Source organism: Anopheles bellator, chromosome 1 (assembly GCF_943735745.2).
Source record: "Anopheles bellator chromosome 1, idAnoBellAS_SP24_06.2, whole genome shotgun sequence".
Taxonomy (NCBI): Eukaryota; Metazoa; Arthropoda; class Insecta; order Diptera; family Culicidae; genus Anopheles; species Anopheles bellator.
The window spans coordinates 39,650,569-39,669,463 of NC_071285.1; the positions used below are offsets into that span (position 1 = coordinate 39,650,569).

The 18,895-nt window shown below is 48.4% G+C and overlaps 7 protein-coding genes across 8 annotated transcripts; 4 read left to right on the forward strand and 3 right to left on the reverse strand.

Moving 5' to 3' along the window:
• Window positions 1–73: 73 nt before the first annotated feature.
• Window positions 74–3,001, reverse strand: LOC131215576 (uncharacterized). The gene is made up of 4 exons (XM_058209967.1): window positions 2,639–3,001; window positions 2,209–2,575; window positions 1,688–2,145; window positions 74–1,624 (listed from the first exon to the last, which is right to left on the reverse strand). Exons 1-4 carry the CDS (start codon window positions 2,999–3,001, stop codon window positions 125–127), a joined length of 2,688 nt encoding a protein of 895 aa, XP_058065950.1. The 3' UTR covers window positions 74–124.
• A 30-nt stretch (window positions 3,002–3,031) lies between these two features.
• LOC131214871 (WD repeat-containing protein 89) lies at window positions 3,032–4,747 on the forward strand. 2 transcript variants are annotated; one of them, XM_058209213.1, is made up of 5 exons: window positions 3,032–3,141; window positions 3,193–4,132; window positions 4,208–4,313; window positions 4,438–4,584; window positions 4,679–4,747. In XM_058209213.1, exons 1-4 carry the CDS (start codon window positions 3,126–3,128, stop codon window positions 4,576–4,578), a joined length of 1,203 nt encoding a protein of 400 aa, XP_058065196.1. In that variant the 5' UTR covers window positions 3,032–3,125; the 3' UTR covers window positions 4,579–4,584; window positions 4,679–4,747. The 2 variants fall into 2 exon arrangements, with proteins under 2 accessions (XP_058065196.1, XP_058065188.1); XM_058209205.1 differs by having other exon boundaries at window positions 4,438–4,703.
• Window positions 4,707–5,618, forward strand: LOC131214895 (calcium and integrin-binding family member 2-like). The gene is made up of 4 exons (XM_058209237.1): window positions 4,707–5,036; window positions 5,099–5,246; window positions 5,300–5,409; window positions 5,482–5,618. Exons 1-4 carry the CDS (start codon window positions 4,851–4,853, stop codon window positions 5,590–5,592), a joined length of 555 nt encoding a protein of 184 aa, XP_058065220.1. The 5' UTR covers window positions 4,707–4,850; the 3' UTR covers window positions 5,593–5,618.
• A 1-nt stretch (window position 5,619) lies between these two features.
• Window positions 5,620–6,654, reverse strand: LOC131214885 (small nuclear ribonucleoprotein-associated protein B). Its single transcript, XM_058209225.1, has 2 exons — window positions 6,516–6,654; window positions 5,620–6,372 (listed from the first exon to the last, which is right to left on the reverse strand). Exons 1-2 carry the CDS (start codon window positions 6,516–6,518, stop codon window positions 5,761–5,763), a joined length of 615 nt encoding a protein of 204 aa, XP_058065208.1. The 5' UTR covers window positions 6,519–6,654; the 3' UTR covers window positions 5,620–5,760.
• Window positions 6,655–6,846: 192 nt separating this feature from the next.
• Window positions 6,847–7,640, reverse strand: LOC131216666 (transcription initiation factor TFIID subunit 11). Its single transcript, XM_058211218.1, has 2 exons — window positions 7,270–7,640; window positions 6,847–7,202 (listed from the first exon to the last, which is right to left on the reverse strand). Exons 1-2 carry the CDS (start codon window positions 7,581–7,583, stop codon window positions 6,878–6,880), a joined length of 639 nt encoding a protein of 212 aa, XP_058067201.1. The 5' UTR covers window positions 7,584–7,640; the 3' UTR covers window positions 6,847–6,877.
• Window positions 7,641–8,127: 487 nt separating this feature from the next.
• On the forward strand, window positions 8,128–13,532 carry LOC131206440 (serine/threonine-protein kinase tricornered). The gene is made up of 5 exons (XM_058198987.1): window positions 8,128–8,396; window positions 9,482–10,042; window positions 10,107–10,744; window positions 10,823–10,986; window positions 11,071–13,532. Exons 2-5 carry the CDS (start codon window positions 9,578–9,580, stop codon window positions 11,178–11,180), a joined length of 1,377 nt encoding a protein of 458 aa, XP_058054970.1. The 5' UTR covers window positions 8,128–8,396; window positions 9,482–9,577; the 3' UTR covers window positions 11,181–13,532.
• Window positions 13,533–14,507: 975 nt separating this feature from the next.
• Window positions 14,508–18,804, forward strand: LOC131213667 (plasma membrane ascorbate-dependent reductase CYBRD1). Its single transcript, XM_058207766.1, has 5 exons — window positions 14,508–14,693; window positions 17,462–17,684; window positions 17,757–17,968; window positions 18,033–18,187; window positions 18,260–18,804. Exons 2-5 carry the CDS (start codon window positions 17,474–17,476, stop codon window positions 18,432–18,434), a joined length of 753 nt encoding a protein of 250 aa, XP_058063749.1. The 5' UTR covers window positions 14,508–14,693; window positions 17,462–17,473; the 3' UTR covers window positions 18,435–18,804.
• Window positions 18,805–18,895: the final 91 nt, after the last annotated feature.

Here is an 18,895-nt window from a genome sequence, read left to right on the forward strand (position 1 = left end):
GCTGAATGTAATTGTTATTCTAAAATCGCATTAAAAGCTGTAGTATTATACTTCTATTCGGTTCTTACCTCTCGTCATTTTGTACAATATTTACAATCACTCCTCGAACGAATCACGCACATCGTTAGCTCTCCAGAATGTTGGTCACCGCTGAGACAATCTTTCTTAATCGTTCTTTGTTGGCCACCTCTAAGCGGTGAGTTCGCAATAGTTGCCCCAACTCTTCGGTCTGCACTTCTAGCTGGTCAATGAAACGATTTGCCTTAGCGCGGCCATCGTTTTCCTCAACCTTTCGCCGTTTGGGAGGCAAGTTGGCAACGAGCATATCGATGTCGTCACCGTCTTCATCCGGAAACAGCTGATCTATTTTGTCGTTTATCAGTTGCGTTAAATCGCCCGGTGAGTCGGTTCCCTGGTTGCGCGGATCTTTGCAGCGATGTGCAACTGCAACACAGTGTCCTGGCGAGTTGGAGATTGCTGATGAGACTGGTCGACGATCGTCTTTGCTTAGAAAGAGGAGCTGAGATTGCAGAGAGGGTGTTTTAGCAATCAACTGTACTGCCACAGGGTGGCGTCTGTCGTTCAGTGTTCGCAACAAAAAGAACGCTTGTGCGTTGATGAATGGCTCATTGTCATTTAGCAAGCATTTCAGGCCTTCCGCAGCATCCAGTGGTGTGTTGGTTCGTTTCCATAGTTTCATAATTTTATATTTTACGAAAACACTCGCACTCGAGAGGTTGCCACCACAGAGTGTTTTTGCCGGTAGCTGGTGCAGATTCTCTTGCATGCATTCCAAGATATTGCCCTGTATGGTGTCAGATTTGGTTAAAATGTTCGACCAGTCGATCTGTTTGCAGAACTGTTTCACACACTCCCCGAGTGCGCCGTCGGCAGTTTGGCCCGTGTTGCCGACGATCCGTATCAAGTGTAACATTTCATAGAACCTTTTCACACTCGGTTGCTGCGTATTTGTTACGGTCTGCAGGCGCTTGGCGATGCCATCAACAAAACATTTCTTGTGAGAGGCGTTCACCTCGTCTGGCAACCGTACAGTTGCCCACAAACGGTCATTTGCACAATCCGAAATTGGGCGGGTGCAGAGAATGTTCACTTTCATTGCCACTGGAAGGAAGTCGAACAAATTTCGCAACACTGTAGCCACATACACCTGCTCCGGTTTGGTGCTGAAAATGGCGTACTGACCGTTGATTGCCTCCCAGAACGTGAAGTAAGCGAACATTAACTGGGTCGTATGGCAACGCACAAACACTGACCACAGATCGATACCGAACAATCCGGTATAGTAGTGCTCCTGGAGGATCATGCGAACCATCGATTCTTCGATTGCTTTGTGAACCACCCGGTTCCGCAATCGGGCACCCATCACTGCAAGTGCAGAGCACCGCACAAGAAGTTGCTGGTAAAGGTTCTCATTGGCCAGGAACAGATTGTCGGACCGTTTCAGAAGCGTACACACTTGCTGGAGCAAGTTACCCCGGACACAGTACAGCTTCAGGAGGTTTAAGTCATTCGAATTGATGATGATCTGCTCTATGACGTGCATCGTCAGGATGTAGAACGAGTGAATATCGTCCACAGTTTGGCACTCGTATTGCGCCAGAGCCTGGGTAGTTGGAAAAAGGAACCGTTAGTCAAAACCGCATCATTTCACCATGCAACACAGTACCTTGGCAAAGGACTCCAATCGGATTGAATTTTCCACGACTTTTATGTAGCCGACATGTAGATACTGATCAATGCCCGTTGCCAGTTCGCGGGCAACCGTTCTCGAATGAAGGCACGTTTTGATGCGAAGCAGTGTGGTGATGATTGCCAAGAAACCATCCAAGGATGCGTGCTGCTTCGAAAGCGACAGTAGCTTCGACATTATACGCAAGAAGAATTCGTTCGTCCTCAGCGTCAACGCTTTGGGCGGTTTGTTTTTGACGCATAGCTCCAGAAAAGAAGCTTCAAGGCCGGCATTCAGAGTTAGCACGATCTGGCTCAGCCAGTCGGACCGGTTTCTGGTAAAACATTGCTCAGCATGCTTGGTGCACAGCTTTGTTATGCTTGTCCACACATTACTGGCCAGCTGTGCATTGATGTCACTTATTTCATTGCCCACAGCCGCCAACAGAAGGCAAACTGAAAAGAACGTGATCAGGATGAAGTTTACACTCTAGTGTATGGCATCACGCAGTGTCTTACCCTTTTCTAAACATTCAAACTGCTTATCCTGATCGATCTTCTGAAAATAGCTGCTGGTTGCTCCTTCCGGACACAGTAGTTCTAGAAACACCGTCAGAATGTTGTTGCAACCACGGTACAGGGTTTTCTTCGCGTTCAGCAACTCCGTGTCCTGTGCCGACGACATGTCGGCACTCGATCGTAGAATCGTGTAGCATCGTAGAAGATACTCAGGAAATATAACAAGCGAATGGTACAAATGGAATGTGTTTGCGTGGCTTGCGGTGTATTCTAACAGATTTTGCAGCATCGCCATTAACCGTTGAAGCAGTGCGTGATTCTCGGCGAAAAAACAGGACAATGCACTCGAAAGAAGGTCACTTTGAAGCTGAAACAGACAGAGTAAGTTATATTATTGTTTCCCATCATGCTTAACCATGCGCATACGCACTTTATCCAAAAAGTGAACCAATTCTGGCAGAACGGGGACAGAGATTTCCTCTTCGAACTGCTCCGGTTCAAAGTGGTGGATAACGTTGGTAAACAGGAACTCGTACAATTCGACATCACTTTCGTGGCGCCGGAGTTCACCGAGTGTAACTTGTGCAATTCTACTCAATGGAACGGTGCGCACCTCCGCACCCAGCAGCAGCAAATCACTTGCACTATTTACTATCATCTCATTCGCTACGATTCGCGAATAGTAAGCCTTTCGTTCAACAACCGCTTCGTTTCGATCCCGATCTCGTCGCCTTCTGGGCAACCATAACAACGCGTGTTTTGACAAAAGCGCGCCCGAAGAAAACTCCGGCATTGTGTTTACGACGCAGCTGTCAAACGGCGAACCGGCTTTGCAAACGCACGTGCTGGAAACCCGCGCAAGAAATCGGCGGTCCCGTCGTTTTTGCTGTTGCTTGGAGCAATTAATTTCGATTAACATGAAGTCCTTTGAAGGTTTGTTGTTAAAATAATGTAAACGCATTTGTTGACCGTATACTGTTTCAGCTGATCTACAAAGTTCGGATGAGGAGAGTCCGGTTCCAGACTCGGATACGTGCTCCGGCAAGGAACTGAGTGAATTGTTTAAAATTAACGCAGCACCATGCTGGGATGTGGCCGCCTCACTGAAAAGGACCTGCGGATTGCATCTGTCACAATCGTACGATTCTACAAAGCTGGCCGTCGGTCTGTCGCGGAAAACTCTCCAACTATACGATGTGCGCGAGACCGGCGAAATCAACCTTGCCAACGGAACGCTCGGCCAGTTCGAAAGTGGTATTCGGGGGGTACGGTTTTTCAACGGAGACCCCAACTCGCTGCTTTGTTGCTGCGAACGTGGTGATATTTTTCTGTACGATGTTCGCACTGGGACTGGACCGGTGCACCGCTTCGAAGACACATCGGAGGGCGACAAGAAAACGATGACCTGCTGCGATATTAACCAAAACGATCGCGTACTGTGCGCATCGAGTGAGGTGCAGAAAAATGGCGACACGTTTCTGCTGTTTTTCGATGTTCGCCAGCGAAAGTATCTCGGGTGTTACTGGGAGTGCCACAGTGACGATATAACGAACGTACGGTTTCACCCGACCAACCCGGACCTCGTGGCAAGCGGCAGCGTGGATGGGCTGGTGAATTTATTTAACATTTCACACCCGACCGAGGACGACGCGTTAAAGTATTGTTTCAACGTCGAAACGGCGATCAATTCGATCAACTGGCACTCCGATCCGACCGGGGGTCGTGATGTGATTGCCTGCGTGACAACGACAAACGACCTGCACCTTTACGATGTAGAGAGCCAAGACTGTGTGGCAATGTTTGATCGCGGAAGCATTACGCAGGCCATGCGGCGAACGTCGTCGATCGATTGCAACGTAGTAGGGACACACAACTACGGCAATGGAAGCTTTTTCGTCCTAGCTGGTTCCAACTACAACAAAGGGTAAGCCATGGGGCAGACACTGTCTGGGCAGTGCACGTATAAGATAAAGAAATAAGCAAACATCTCCATTTGCAGCACCGATTGTCTGCGAACACTTAAGTACGACAATAAAACACTTCTACCGGATCGATCGTTTGGCGGCAGCAAACAGATAGTTCGTGCCAGTGTGTACAATGAAAAGGTATAAGATATTGAGATAAAAAATTATCTTTTTCCCCGGTGCACTGCCCCAGGCACTTATCGGCAGAGTGATGTGCCGCGTTATCTTTCGCTATCACTAACGGGCTCTTCCTCTCGTCAAACAGGATCGCTATCTTATTGTAACGGGTGAATGCGGATTGCTTACCCTGTGGAAGTGCGATGAGGAACCGGAAGCGGTTGTAACTAGCGCCAGTAAGGGTTTCAAGCAAAAGCTTCTCGTTAGTCATCGATCTAAGCCTTACTAAGCCGGGGTGCGTCGAACTTTGATGGCTCTATCAATAAAGTGTTTCGTCTCAATTGATTGCACGTGTTTCTCTGCTTTGGTCTTCGTTTCATTGGCCACAGTAATCGATTCTAAGCGCACAGTGATGCCGTCGTTAGTAGCACCTCAGCCAGACCAGCGCAGCGTGATGGTGTATTGATTGAATATAATTGGTTCGGAGTCGAAAAGTTTATTGAATACGATTGATGCGCTCATTCGATTCTTGCGTATCATTTGGTATTCTAAGATTCGGTTATGGGAGCCAATAACAGCTACATTACTGTCGGACAGCTCGAAGAGTATGCCGAACTCACCTATCTTACTAAATCTGAAATTATCTACGTGTTGCAAAAATTGGTAGCCCTCGACCAGACCGACAGTTTTTCACTTTCTACTCGATTTCCAGAGGGAGATATCGTTGAACTGTTCCCGCAGCTAAAGGTAAGAGAAACAGTCGAACGCAAGAAATGAAAATTGTCATAAAATGTGTTACACCTTCGCAGCATAATCCTTTTCGCGACCGTTTGTTGCACGTGTTTTCGTCGGAAAACGATGACCAGTACTCGTTTGAGGATTTGCTCGATATGTTCAGCGTGCTGTCGGATAAGTGCCCTCTGCGGGTGAAGGCTACCTGGGCCTTTCAGCTTTATGGTCAGTAGAAGGAAGAACCACATCGATAGTGATAAACTTAATGTGCTTTGCAGACTTTGATGACGACCATCTGATTACGAAAGAAGACATCCTGGTGCTGTGTGATCGACTAACAAAACAGGATACGCTGGAGCAGGAGGAAAAAATGAGTATCGCGGATGTGGTAAGTGAACGGAGCGGAGCGGAGCGGAGCGGAGTATTGAACGAGTGATGGCGAACTTCTGTCTATTTTCAGTTATTTAAAGAGATGGACCTTCAGAACAATGGTAACTTGGGAGAGTTTGAATTCGTTCATGCAATATCCAAAATGCCCGAATTTCAGCACACATTCTCATGCCGCTTATAGAATAAAAACGAAACCGATTGCTGCAAGTGTTTTGGAACTCATCTCTTTTATTCGGTACATTTACACAATGTAGACATTGGTGTATAATCGGAGAGGTGTGTTTTTCAGGTGCAATGTGGCGGAAAAACTATAAAACTACGCATTGACGGATATGAAGAAAGAAATGCTTTAGTATGGTCTCGGAGGTGGTCCGCCACGCATCATGCCCGGCGGCGGGCCTCGCATTGGTGGTGGAGCACCACGCGCCATGCCCGCCATGGGGTTCATGCCCGCTCCCGGCATCATGCCAGGGGGTGGACCACCGGGAATCATTGGGCGCATCTGTGGCGGGGCCGACACTTGTTGCCCCCGGCCAACTGGTGCCATGTGCTGCTGTGATGGTCCACCAACGCCTCGAACCGGTCCCTGCAGCCCAGCCGGCACACCCGCAACGTTAGCTGGCATACCACGGCCGGTTACACGACCCATACCGGGACCACCGGCACCGCCCGGGATCGGAACGCGCGGTAGCCCTTCTTCTGGCGGCGGGGGACCTTCAATTGTGAGTGAAACGATATTTCCGCCACGGAGCAACACGAACCCAAGCACACGTTTCTCTTCGCGTTCTGGCAGTTTGTTGTTTTTCGGCTTAATCTTGCGGAACTCTTCGCAGTCCCCGAGGATGAGATTCATGTGTTTGTCGAAGGCTTTGAACGTGCCGATGAAGGTACGCGAGTCCTGCAGCACGATTCGCACCCTGTAGTTCAGGAGCTGAATCATTTTATTGTTCTTGCCGATCGTCTACACAGGAAAGACAGGTACAAATAGGAAAACAATGGTGTTTGGTTACTTTTCAATCTCTGCAGGACGCCATAACCTGCGATGCGCGGCCAGCGTCCCGTGTGTACAACATTATCCATCGATCCTTTCGCAATGGAACTTACCATGTTGGCAAAATGTTACACTTTGAACACACGTGGAAAAATATATTTGATTTATGTACTTTTCAGCTCGAAAGTGGGCACAATATCGGATTTTTCTTTACCGGAGTTAGCCGCATCAAAGATGCGATTGAGCGTTTACAAAATTGGCATCTGACAGCAGCAATCAAAAGAGAATTTCGATGGCGCCCTCAAAAAAAGGGGAATGCACAAGGTTGCCATAGAAGCAGTCGGAGATGTCAGCGGTCGCATAAAGCAGAGTGTTATCCATTTGCACGAAAAACAAGATAAATTGAAAAACGGACTATGGAATGATTCAAAAGCCAAGTTAATCCTGAAGGTATTTATTATATTCAAACGTATTCTTAGTTTAGTTTAAAAAATTGCCGATGTCCTCGCCCATTTGGAATCTGGTTCTTGTTGCGCAGCCGACGGACAGCTTCCCGCAGATACTTCGGTTGGATAGCACCACCACTTTCCCCGGACTGTTCCATCACATCGAGTGCTTCTTCTACCACCTCTCCGACAAACACCTTCGCAATGCCGGACATCGCAATTACCACATTCTGCGACACGGAACATCCGGTGATCGTTTGCATCAGGCGCTTTACGGCTGCCTTCGGAAATGCTGCCCGGCGATACATTTCGTACCGGTCGAGCTGTTCCTCCGTGAAGTTTGAAACAAGAACCCTGAAAGGATTTGTGCCAATCGGCCAGTTAGCAACATCGATTCGCGATTTCGCACCTTACAACTTACTGCATCTTTTCGCGTTCCTCTTCCTCGATCTCGCGTTTGCTTTTGCTTTCCTTGCGCTTCTCCCGCTCCCGATCCTTAAAGTCCTTTAGAACGATAGTGCTACTGTCGTGGCCCATTTCAGGCAGTATTATATCTTCAAACTCCGTTTTCAGCGTGCTAATTGATTTGCTCTCGTTGCCCGACGATTCGCGTCTGCTGGTTCGGGGTGCAGGTTCGAAAAAATCGTCCTCCGATGAAAGCAGCGATTGCAGATCCTTTTTGTTGTCCGGTGCCATATTATCGTCGGAACTGCTCGGTTCAAGAATGTTTTCCATTGTGACGGGGGTGAACAATGCTCTGCAGAAAAGAAACCACAGGACGGCACAGTCGCTTACGAGCAAAACGATGGTTTGTTTACGTTTGCGAGCCCTCGGTTTGCTTCGAACGTCAAGGAACGTCGTTGCCCAAGGTTTGTAATGGCGAATCTTTTCGGTATTTCTCCTGCAATAAGCGCTAGAGCCACCGTGTAGTTAGTCTTTCGTTTAGTTTCATTAGAATAATGGAATGTTATCGATTTGGTGGCAATTATTATTGCCAATAATTAATGTAGGGCTGATTCAATTTGTGAACATTTGTGTCTAGTGATCTTGTCAGTCCCGTGTTGTCAAAATGCAAAGCCATAGTCGACACAGTGCGAGGCGAGTTATGTGAAGTAGGCCATTCCGTTCTACGCCTAGCAATAACGTGCGATCCGTGGCGTCACGGGGTGAGTGTGACGTACAAACACGTAGATTCGCGCAACCCATCAACCTGGGTTCGACCGTGACGGACGGTGGTTGGGATTCGTACAAAGAGATTGCAGCATTCGGTGTCGGTCGTACGTAAATACTTTTCTCCTTCAGAACCAGAGCGAATTAGAGTCGCGCGATCCCGTTAGGGCAGTGGTGAGCTGTTTGTGCTGGGCCTTCTGGTGCTGCTCTTGCGCCCGTTGCCTCTGCCTGCCTGCCTACCAGCCAACTAATCAGCCATCCAGCCAGCCAGCCAGATCTGCAGTCCTCGTCAGCATTATACTACTATTGTGCTAGTTCAAAGAGTTTTGCGTGAAATCGTGAGAATTGATCGAATCCACTCGCAGCAGAACCTAACAGGTGAAAAACGGGGGAAAGTACACATGTACCACGTAACGAAAGTGCCATCCATATACTACGCTGCAGAAAAAAGTTCTTGCATAATAATAATAACGCGAGACATTTTGCCACCTTCAGATGGCCTCCCCTTTTCATAGAAAGGTGCTCGCGCGTGCTAAACGTCGGAGCAACGGAATTGCGCTATTGCTTCGTACATACGTCAATTGCTATAGATGTGTGTGTTGGTGTGCTCTACTGTTTCGTGGAACATTTCGCATGTTGGTCAACAAGAGTCCGTGCGAGAGGTACACGGGGAACGGTCACAGAAGACAGAAGACATGAGAGGTCGTGTGAAAAATCAATCGCTCAGCTGCAACCCGCCGTACGGATTCCAGCAGGCCATGAGAAGCCCCCCTTTTGCACTCTCGGCTGTTGTTGTTGCTTTGTGTTACATAAAGTTACACACACAGCGACAGCCGCACATACACATAACGCTTCCAGAGGCACGTCCGCGGTGCAGCAGTCCATGTCAATCCGAGAAGCTCCCTTCGTTGACCCCTTTCTAAGCGCCCCGCAAACACCATCAGCGGGTCCCAGTCCGGGAGCATGTTCTACATTTTCCACGCTCCGCTGAAACAGAGCAACCGCATCGCTTTTCCGCTTCATTTGTTCAGCAAGAGCAAAGGTTGGACGAAACATAATATGAAATTTAAGAGTACATACTCGAAGAGAGAGTACAGCATGCCACCATGGACATGGGCCACCTATTATGGCTTCTTCTGTCGCCTACTACGAGTTGTTCAAGCTTCTGCTTCGAGTAAACGGAATGAAGCGAAGCATACTCGGATCGGGCCCGAAGTGAATCCGTATCCGGTTCAACCGTAAGTGGCACAACTTCAGAAAGTGGGCACACAAGAAAGAATACATAAACAAACAGAAGATCCGATGTTAGAGGTGAGGCGAGGGCTTCGGGATCTCTTATGTTTCCCTCTTTTTTCATCTTCTCTTCGTTGGGAACTGCCGGGAAGGTGTTTTCACTTTTGCCCTATACAGTCACTAGCGGGGACACTTCAGCAAATTTACATTTCTTCGTTACCTCCTGGCAGGTCCAAAGGGTGGCACGGAACAGTTTTACGGCCCGGCCGGAAGGCGCAGAAGAAGGAGGCGTGACGGCGCACAGTGTGGCCACGGCAATCGCAGCGATGACGGCGACCGACAACACGGTCCGCTTTAGCGATCACACGCTCGACAAGGCGACCAAGGCGAAGGTGACGCTCGAGAACTACTACAGCAACCTGATCACACAGCATGGGGAGCGTAAGCAGCGTCAGGCAAAGCTGGAAGCGTCACTGAAGGACGAAACGTTGTCCGAGTCGCAGCGGCAAGAGAAGCGCCAGCAGCACGCGCAAAAGGAGACGGAATTCCTGCGCCTTAAACGATCGCGGCTCGGCGTGGAAGACTTTGAGGCGCTGAAAGTGATCGGACGCGGTGCGTTCGGTGAGGTGCGGTTGGTGCAGAAGAAGGACACGGGCCATGTGTACGCGATGAAGGTGCTCCGGAAGGCAGATATGCTTGAGAAGGAGCAGGTGGCACACGTGCGGGCCGAACGGGACGTACTCGTGGAAGCCGACCATCAGTGGGTCGTGAAGATGTACTACAGTTTTCAGGTTCGTGTGGCGGGGGGACACAAAAGAACGGACGATGCCGACTGATATCTGCTTTGTTTCGCAGGATTCGGTCAATCTTTACCTGATTATGGAATTTCTTCCTGGCGGTGACATGATGACGCTGCTAATGAAGAAGGACACCCTATCGGAGGAGTGCACACAGTTCTACATCGTTGAAACGGCACTGGCGATCGATTCGATTCATCGGCTGGGCTTTATTCATCGGGACATTAAGCCTGACAACCTGCTGCTCGATGCACGCGGTCACCTGAAGCTGTCCGATTTTGGGCTGTGCACGGGCCTGAAGAAATCGCACCGCACTGACTTCTACCGCGATTTGTCGCAGGCAAAACCGTCCGACTTTATTGGTACTTGCGCCAGTCCGATGGATTCGAAGAGGCGAGCGGAAAGCTGGAAACGGAACCGGCGGGCACTGGCATACAGTACGGTCGGTACGCCCGACTACATAGCGCCGGAAGTGTTCCTGCAGACGGGATACGGGCCGGCCTGCGACTGGTGGTCGCTCGGTGTGATCATGTACGAGATGCTTATGGGTTACCCGCCGTTCTGTTCGGACAACCCGCAGGACACCTACCGGAAGGTGATGAATTGGCGTGAAACGCTCATCTTTCCACCGGAAACGCCAATCTCGGAGGAAGCCCGTGATACGATAGTCAAGTTTTGCTGCGAAGCTGAACGACGGTACATAAGGGGGCTGGTTGTGGAGAAATGGCCAACATATTTGACTGGAGTTCCGCTATCCTTTTTTCTTCTTTCCAGACTCGGTTCGCAGCGTGGAATTGAGGATCTGAAGCTGGTGCAATTCTTCCGCGGTGTCGACTGGGAGCACATACGAGAGCGGCCTGCGGCGATCCCGGTCGAGGTGCGCTCGATTGATGACACCTCGAACTTTGACGACTTTCCGGACGTTGCGCTCGAGATTCGTAAGTATAATTCGTTGGATAGCACGGATAGCGATCTTACACGATGCTTTGTTCTCAACTCATGAACGTGCTTTCTCCCTGCAGCCGCCCATCCACAGCCGGAAGGTGAGGTGCTCAAGGATTGGGTGTTTATCAACTACACCTTCCGGCGTTTCGAAAGTCTCACGCAGCGTGGAACGCCAACGAAAAAGTGAACCATCGCAGCGAAGGCATGTAAGAGTAGGCAGCGGCAAGTACGTGATCAACATGGGGCATCATCGGAATGGAAGCGGAGAAGGAAAGGACGTCCGGATCGTTAGGCGCGTATGCTTTAATTGCTGGGGTTAACGAAGGGTTTCATTCTTGTGGAATGATGCGATGCGATTAGAGCGCGCGATCGAGCCACACACAAACACATACACCCGACTGCAAATTGAAGAATATGGCAACTTAAAGAGAATTCTATATTGAACAAAACAAAAAGCAAAAGGTTGAGGCCCCTTACATGGGTACGTTGGCTACAGGCGCTTGATAGTAACAGTCACATACGAACGCTGGCGGCGCTGTGACGAGTGCAATAACGGTTTGGCAACAAATATCACTCCAAGAGGGACTAAATCTTACGAAACAGGCAACTACATTGAATGCGGGAACACGGGGTGGAATGTTGTGTGGCGAGGTTGTGGCCCGAAGAGACGATGTTAAACAGTGTTAAAATAACAAACGGAACACATAGCAAACGGCGGAAAAAATTAGATTGTGGTCGCAGTAGGCGGACCACGACCACGGAAACCTCAGAACAAAATCGTATCGCGGTCGGTGATGAAGCAGATGAAACGGTTGTCCTTCTTTTCGTTTTTAAAGCTCTTTAGTTAATTTTTAATTCATTATTTTAGTCGCACTAACGCTTTCATCAAAACTCAAAAATAGGTTTTTAATTTTTTATAGTAAAAAAGTGAGCAACTATTTGTTCTTCCTCGTCGTGTACCAAGTACTCTTCTCTGCGTTAGTGTGTTGTTAGTGTACCATAAGAATAGTGTAGTACGAAAATCCAAAGCTTGCTGTGCGCGTCTAATTTTCCCCTGCTGCTTCGTCGTCGATGTGCAGCTGCAAGTCGTTTTTCTGTAGAAACAAAAGGATGGGCGCCCAGAGTGTGTTTCAATCTTCGACAGAAAGATCTCCAGCCGACCGTCCAACGACAGGGAGAGAAAAACAGAAAAAGAAAAAAGGAGAGAAACACAAAAAGAAAGAGAGAAAAAGAGAGAGAGAAGAGAGAGAGAAGCATGAAAAAGGTGAAGAAAATGATCAAACGCGTTTGAGAAACGGTTTCCTGTGGATTTAGGTGAAAATAGGGAAGCATTAATTTCTGTTTCTAATTGTTAAGCCTTCTTTGTTAAGTTATTATTGTTTTAGGTGAATTTGCGAAAACTGCCCACACTAACACAACATTCACAATTGCGCCTTTGGATCATTGGTGTCCTCACTTTGAGTCCCCGCCGCCCGCCGATAAATGAACCCTGTTTGTCCTGCCAGATCGATGAAATATTGTGTGAAAATTAAAGAAGCGACAGCTCACTGGCGCAATACAGTACGGATTCGTCCATCATACGTTCCGTGCTCCGTTCTTGCCTGCGGTGCGTTACTCCTCGCGCCTTTCGGTGGCGTCACGCTTCGGAATCGCGCCGATACTGAAGATGACGATAAAGATGAGAGCCGATAGTATTAACTAGGATATCGTAATGCGTAATGTATTGTATTGTATTGCATTGTTTTCTTTTTAAATTAATTAAAAATTATTATTCGTTCGTAAGGAATGCTGTAGTAGTGCCCGGCAAGTGGATTCCCCGTTTTGCGACTATCTTACTCTACTCTCCCTCTAAAATTAAGCCACCAACAGCCACAACCGTGGTAATGGCCGCAGCCTTCGACCAGGGGCTTGGGACGTACTGGCTCTATACTGTAAATAATGGTTCTATTACCGGTGCCGCCTGTCCCCCAGAACACTGTGCATTGCCATTACTATTACATGTACGCCTTTGGCGCTCGTCTTGTGTTTCGATTTGATTTTCTTCGCCAGATTATGAACTAGATTTTCTGCTTAGCTGTACTTCCTTATTTCCTACACACTTCCTCCACATGGTCGGCAATAAATCCAAACAAATGCGCTTCAGACTTATCACTTCACTTGCGTTCCTTTATCACTTCGATCTGATGATTATAATATGAGAAATGTAAACATCTTTTTATTGTTTTTCTATACGTCCTTAAGCCTCACATTTCAGTGTTCCTCTCATCCAGTTGCATCATTGTCTAATCTGTTGATACAAACATTTCCACCAGACACCCCTGTACGAACAGCTGTGTCTCACTTTATCGCTTAGAAGATCAGCCAGAGTGCCCAACAGATGGCAAACGAAAGGTCACCGAAGCAGTTAACAACTGGTCAAAAGGCAGTGCCATTAATTACAGGATTGTGATCTGTTGGGCGCGCCAATTGTGAATCTTGCTTTCAAAACATTTCGTGGCACCAGGATGAAATGTGGTGTTAAAGAAAACTAGCAACAAATTAAGTGTACAGCAATTATACCGATAATTGAAATAAATAGAATCCCGTTTGTCGTTGGAGCTGAAATTGCAAAATTATTTTTTGCATCTAAATTGATTTTTATAATGCAAATAAATTTTAACAAATACCACCCAAGAACCTGCCAGACATTGATGCCAACCTAACGTGTAGCTCGCTACGGTGGATCAGGCGACGGAACAGGAACATCTCTATATCGAGGATTGGCCGCCCGAAGGAAAATTTCGAAGAAAAAAGCAAATTCGTTAATATCATCAACATCATCATCATAATCGCAGCGTCTGAAGCGCTCTCGCGTTTGCGCATTGGCACGCCGCGAACAAGTGGTGTAGTAGCTGTGAGGTTCGGACTTGTGAATGGCGGAAAATTTTCACCCTTCCAATATGCTGCATTCGGGAAACTCATCTGCTCACGCCAACCAGTTGCTGGGCTCGGCGATATTGTCCGCACGACCGCACAGCTTTCGGTTGGCCACCCGTTCCATTCACATGCGTTCGTGAGAAGTTCCTTTGGACTTTGGGTGGAGCAAGATGGCCAAAATTTTCGAGTGCCCTTCGATTAACATTTTACACTAACAAATGACAATAGTTCATGAATGTAAATTTCTTTCAAATGAAACTTTCCTCTCTTGATGAAGATTAGGAATTGATTGTCCTGCACCGATTGTAGCGTAAACTAACTCATAACGCGTGCATTTGTGCAACGTTCAGCAAAATACTGGTGGCCAGCAACTACGATTCCGAAGCAAATTCCTCATAGTGCACTGACTGTTCCGAAGCATAGTGACCGATTCTGATCTCTCTCTCTCTCTCGCTATGTTTTGTAGGGTCAATCTCTCTCGACAAGCACCCCGAGGTGAAGCTTTTTTGCCACTCTCCACCCTCCATTACAACCGGAACGGAACAGCTAACGGTGCTGGCAGCCGGCCATACGCCAATCGAGCGCCAGTTGCGTATGGTTCGCGTTCGCGGTCTCGCGTGTATCACGGCTCTCCACACGATCGTCTGTACCCTTCGAGCCCTCGGAATATAGCACAGGCTTTGCTTGGGCGAGTAGTTTTTCGTGGCCAGTGAACCCTAGGAGGAAAGTGTGTGAACACCGGTTCTAGAGGAAAACTTTCATTCCTCCCATCCACAAAAAGAAGGTGTGTTGTGTTTTCAAACGAGCTTTCCCAGCACTTTTCCTCATACAGTCCCAGAAACGATTTCCACGACCAGAATGGGTGCTTCACAGGGGAAGTGTACAGTGTAGCAAGCAACAGTTGGATTGGGGAAGGTTGGTGCGGTTGGCGAACCCTTTTCGTTGGCCAACAGGTTCCCGCAAATTGTGCGCCACTTTAAGTGACCTTCAAACGGTAACAGCTGTTACGGTGACTATTTACAAAGATAAAACCGGACGGAATTCGCGGTCGCTTCCTCATATCGGTGAAGCACGTTCTGCGAAGCGTCTGGTTGTACAGTTGGTCCCAACTGATGACTTCCATGTTTTCTGTGCGCTTCACATATGGGGTGGCCAACGATTTTCCCGGACGTGGCCCCGACGGGAACGAGCATATGGCAGTTGTCGCCACTGGTCGTGCCGTGAGAGTTTTTTCGCTACCGTGTGCCACTTTGTGCAATTATACTTTCAAATACTGGCCCTATGTTGGCGCTGCTCCGATGCTGGGCAGAGTAGCGGAAGGTCAACATTTATGGCGTGCCTCGAAGAAAACGATGTCGAATGTTGTCGCACGGTGTGTATGCTCACAAAGCGTGGCACAATTACAATCACAATTACCGTGGCGGTTAACGAGCGAAATTCCAGCCTCTCGAAACCGCAGCCAATGCCTTTGGGAGGTCGTGAAAATTTGCCTCTCCAATGGCCGAGAGCGCGGGGCGTGTTTCGAGAAAGCTCGGCCCACGAACGCTGCTGTGAATCCCGCGGGTTGTACGCAGGGATTTTATCTAACGGTGGCCAGCTGTAGCTTGCTGACCGACAGTAAACAGGCAATAAATCTGTCGAGGTTGTCCGAGCCGGTTGCTGACTTATGAATATAAAATGCATAGAGCATATAAAGACAAGGAAAATATGGGACACAAGCACTTGCTAGCTTTTAATCACTTTTAACATGCTACAAATTGTAAAACAAATTTGTACGTTTTATACTCCATCGTTTCCGTCGGAGAGCGTGACTGAGAGTGACGGGCCTTATTTTTATAATGTTACAGACGGATCGAGAAATTTTCCAAGGATTGTTTAGACCAAAAGACAGAACCTTTTCCCAGCAATGTTAACAGCCACGGTCCCATTGGTACCATGAAACACTTAGTAGCATCGCACCACTCTAAGCGTCATCTCGAAAAAGTTCTGAGAGCGCATTCCCAGGATGTTGGGCCACACCGTACGAACCTGGGAACCTTTTACTTTCGTGCCATTCCTACGTGCCGACATGTCGTAATGGGTGAACCGGGAACCATAACTCTAATGGCCGGAACGTGGCCAGATGAAGTGACTGCCGGGAACAAGAAAATCGATAAAAAGAGTACTCTACTTGACTACTGGCCGTGCGAGTTTATAGTGGTTTGAAGTAATTAAATTCGCGTAAAGAGTATGCCGCGCGAGCATTTCTGGCATTCGTCGGATGAGGAATTTTAGCGTAGAAATCTGCTACGCTTCGTACAAGCGTGTTGGATGGTGAAATTTCCCATGTTCCTATTAACATTGGAACTGCGACCACTATGTTGTTTGAATTATTGGAATACAGTAAACCCGAATTAAGGTTTTGCTATTCCTCGTACCAAAGATGGGGGCGATTTTAGAACCGGTTGGAAACGGCCAAAGGAATGTTATGACGTAGCACGAAGTGAATGCTCATGAATGTGTGTGGCTTTCTTGCTTTCGGAGGCTTTCGATTTTGGTGCCAATTTTCCAGTCCAATCTTAGCTGAAGGACCCGCAGCCATTTCCACACATGGCGCAAAAGTCGACGCACTTTTTTTAGTTTGCTCGCCCAAGGACCCACCGGATCGATCGTAAAGACTTGATCCACAGCGCGATGATCTGCCACGCATCGATTCGGCACTTCTCGGCAAAGGCGCAACATCAATCGGACCCATCCGCGGTTCCGTGCAACTCCGGAAATGCGTCACCCCCGGCCGAACACGCGTCGAATGACACGGATCGCCACGCCTAAGCTACGCCGTGACCGTGACATCGCGATCCGGCCCACACGCGCGTTGATTCGCGAAGGCCGTTTTCTAAAAACGCAGATCAATTAACGCCCGAAGCGGAAATGGGTTTATTTTACTTTTGCTTTTCGCAGAAAGTCGAAAGCAATAAATCAGTATCAATAAATGTAGCCATGCCGTCATTCCACTTCAGCGGCCTCGTGTCTGAAGTAGGATGCGATGGCCACTGAAGTGGTGAGGTCGGGTCATACGAGTGTGAAATCAAAGCCTAGCCGGGTTTACACGACGGCGATGGATCTCTGGTATCGCTTATCTTTAAGGCCGTGAAATAGGAGTGTTGTGGACATCATGTTTGGTACACAAAACTAGGTCAATAGTAGATTTGTTTAGCAGCCTATCTTCTTACATCCTGCAGCCTATTACTACCACTTCTCTGGAATTTGATTTGCGGATGAGTAATGCAAGATGCATAATAGACCTGTCCCATATTAAAGGGCCAGCCGAAGCCGCAACGAATAAGCGGTGACGCATACCGTGAGCCCTGTAGGCACCAATTACCCGGCCACAGAGTCGAGCTATCTATCGTGCATAATCAACACTTCGTACGAGCTTTGTACTATCACGCCTTGCGGTGATGATTCGTCGGGATCCTTCAAATGCATTAAAACAACTTTCAACGCATTTCTGACACCAGGGTTCATGATCAGCGCTTAATCAAACCCTTTTTTTCACATACCTTTCCTCAGTTCCGCAGCACGATGGATAACAGCCCACCGCCACCGTCAGCCCTCAACAATTTCCGCGTCCTGTACCTGGTGACGCAACTGGTCGGAATCACGATTATCATTCTTGTGAGCAGCTGGATCGGCATTCACCTGAACGGGCTCGGTTGGACGTCCAATCCGGCGATCCAGTTCAACTGGCATCCTCTGCTCATGTCGGTGGGCATGATCTTCCTGTACGGCAACTGTAAGTCGGGGACTGGACTGGAGTGTTGGCCCTCTGGTATACTTAATCTTCCCGTGCGCTATCGTCTTTCAGCTATCCTAATCTACCGTGGGTTCCGTTACGCGCGCAAGAAGCCACTGAAGATCACGCACGCATCGATCCATGGGGCCGCCTTCGTGTTTACGGTCGTGGCACTGATTGCCGTTTTCGATTCGCACAATCTGGCCACCCCGAGACCGATACCGAACATGTACACGCTTCACTCCTGGGTTGGCCTTTCGGCGGTCCTACTTTTCTCGCTACAGGTAAGGTCATGGGAGTGGTGTAATCGTAGTCACAGCCTCTGAAATCACCTTCCAATCCACACAGTACGTGTTTGGGTTCGCGGCGTACCTATTCCCGGGGGTCCGTGAACAACTGCGCGCATCCTACATGCCTGTCCACGTGTTCTTCGGCGTTGCCGGATTCGTGATGGCCATTGCCGCTTCCCTGTTGGGTTTGCTGGAAAAGGCCATCTTCACCATGTAAGTCCCTATTCGATCTAAGTCTCCTGATTCTATGGAGAAGGAGAGGTTAACATTCGTTCCGTGTTGCAGTCCCAACTATGCCGCGCTACCACCGCAGGCCGTACTTATCAACACGATCGGGCTGCTGTTTATCGTGTACGGTGGGCTGGTAGTGTTTCTGGTCACGGAACGGCAATACAAGAGGCATCCGCTCCCCGAGGATGTGATGCTCCTAACGCACAGCTCCAGCACCGGCACATCGTAAACTGGGTCCGCGGAAAGGCGGACGGATCTCATCGGGAAGGTTCTCCGAAGGGTAGTGCTACTTAGTTTTGTCTCTCATGGTTGCCGCATTTTGCCAGGGTCACAGCGATACTGCCGTGTTGCTTCCCCGTAATCTATTGAGTGTGTATCATTGTTGTATCATTGTATCTATAAGCGTTTAGCGTAGTTTAATGCCTTTCTGTATATAATATCTGCGGTGCACGGCTTACGCAATGCAGTGGTGGCATGTCTCAAAGAAATGCTATCCTTAGACGCTTCAAGAACGATGCTCACTATGAAGATTAAAGTATTACATTTTGCCGCTTCAAGTACTGTACGTCTAGCGACACGTATGTCCAATAAAGTCTTTATCTACCACGAAACAGACTGGTACTCTGAGTTATGCCCAAGAGATGATGGCGTCGATTGCGCTCATAGAGGTTATTGTAATTAAGCTTTTAT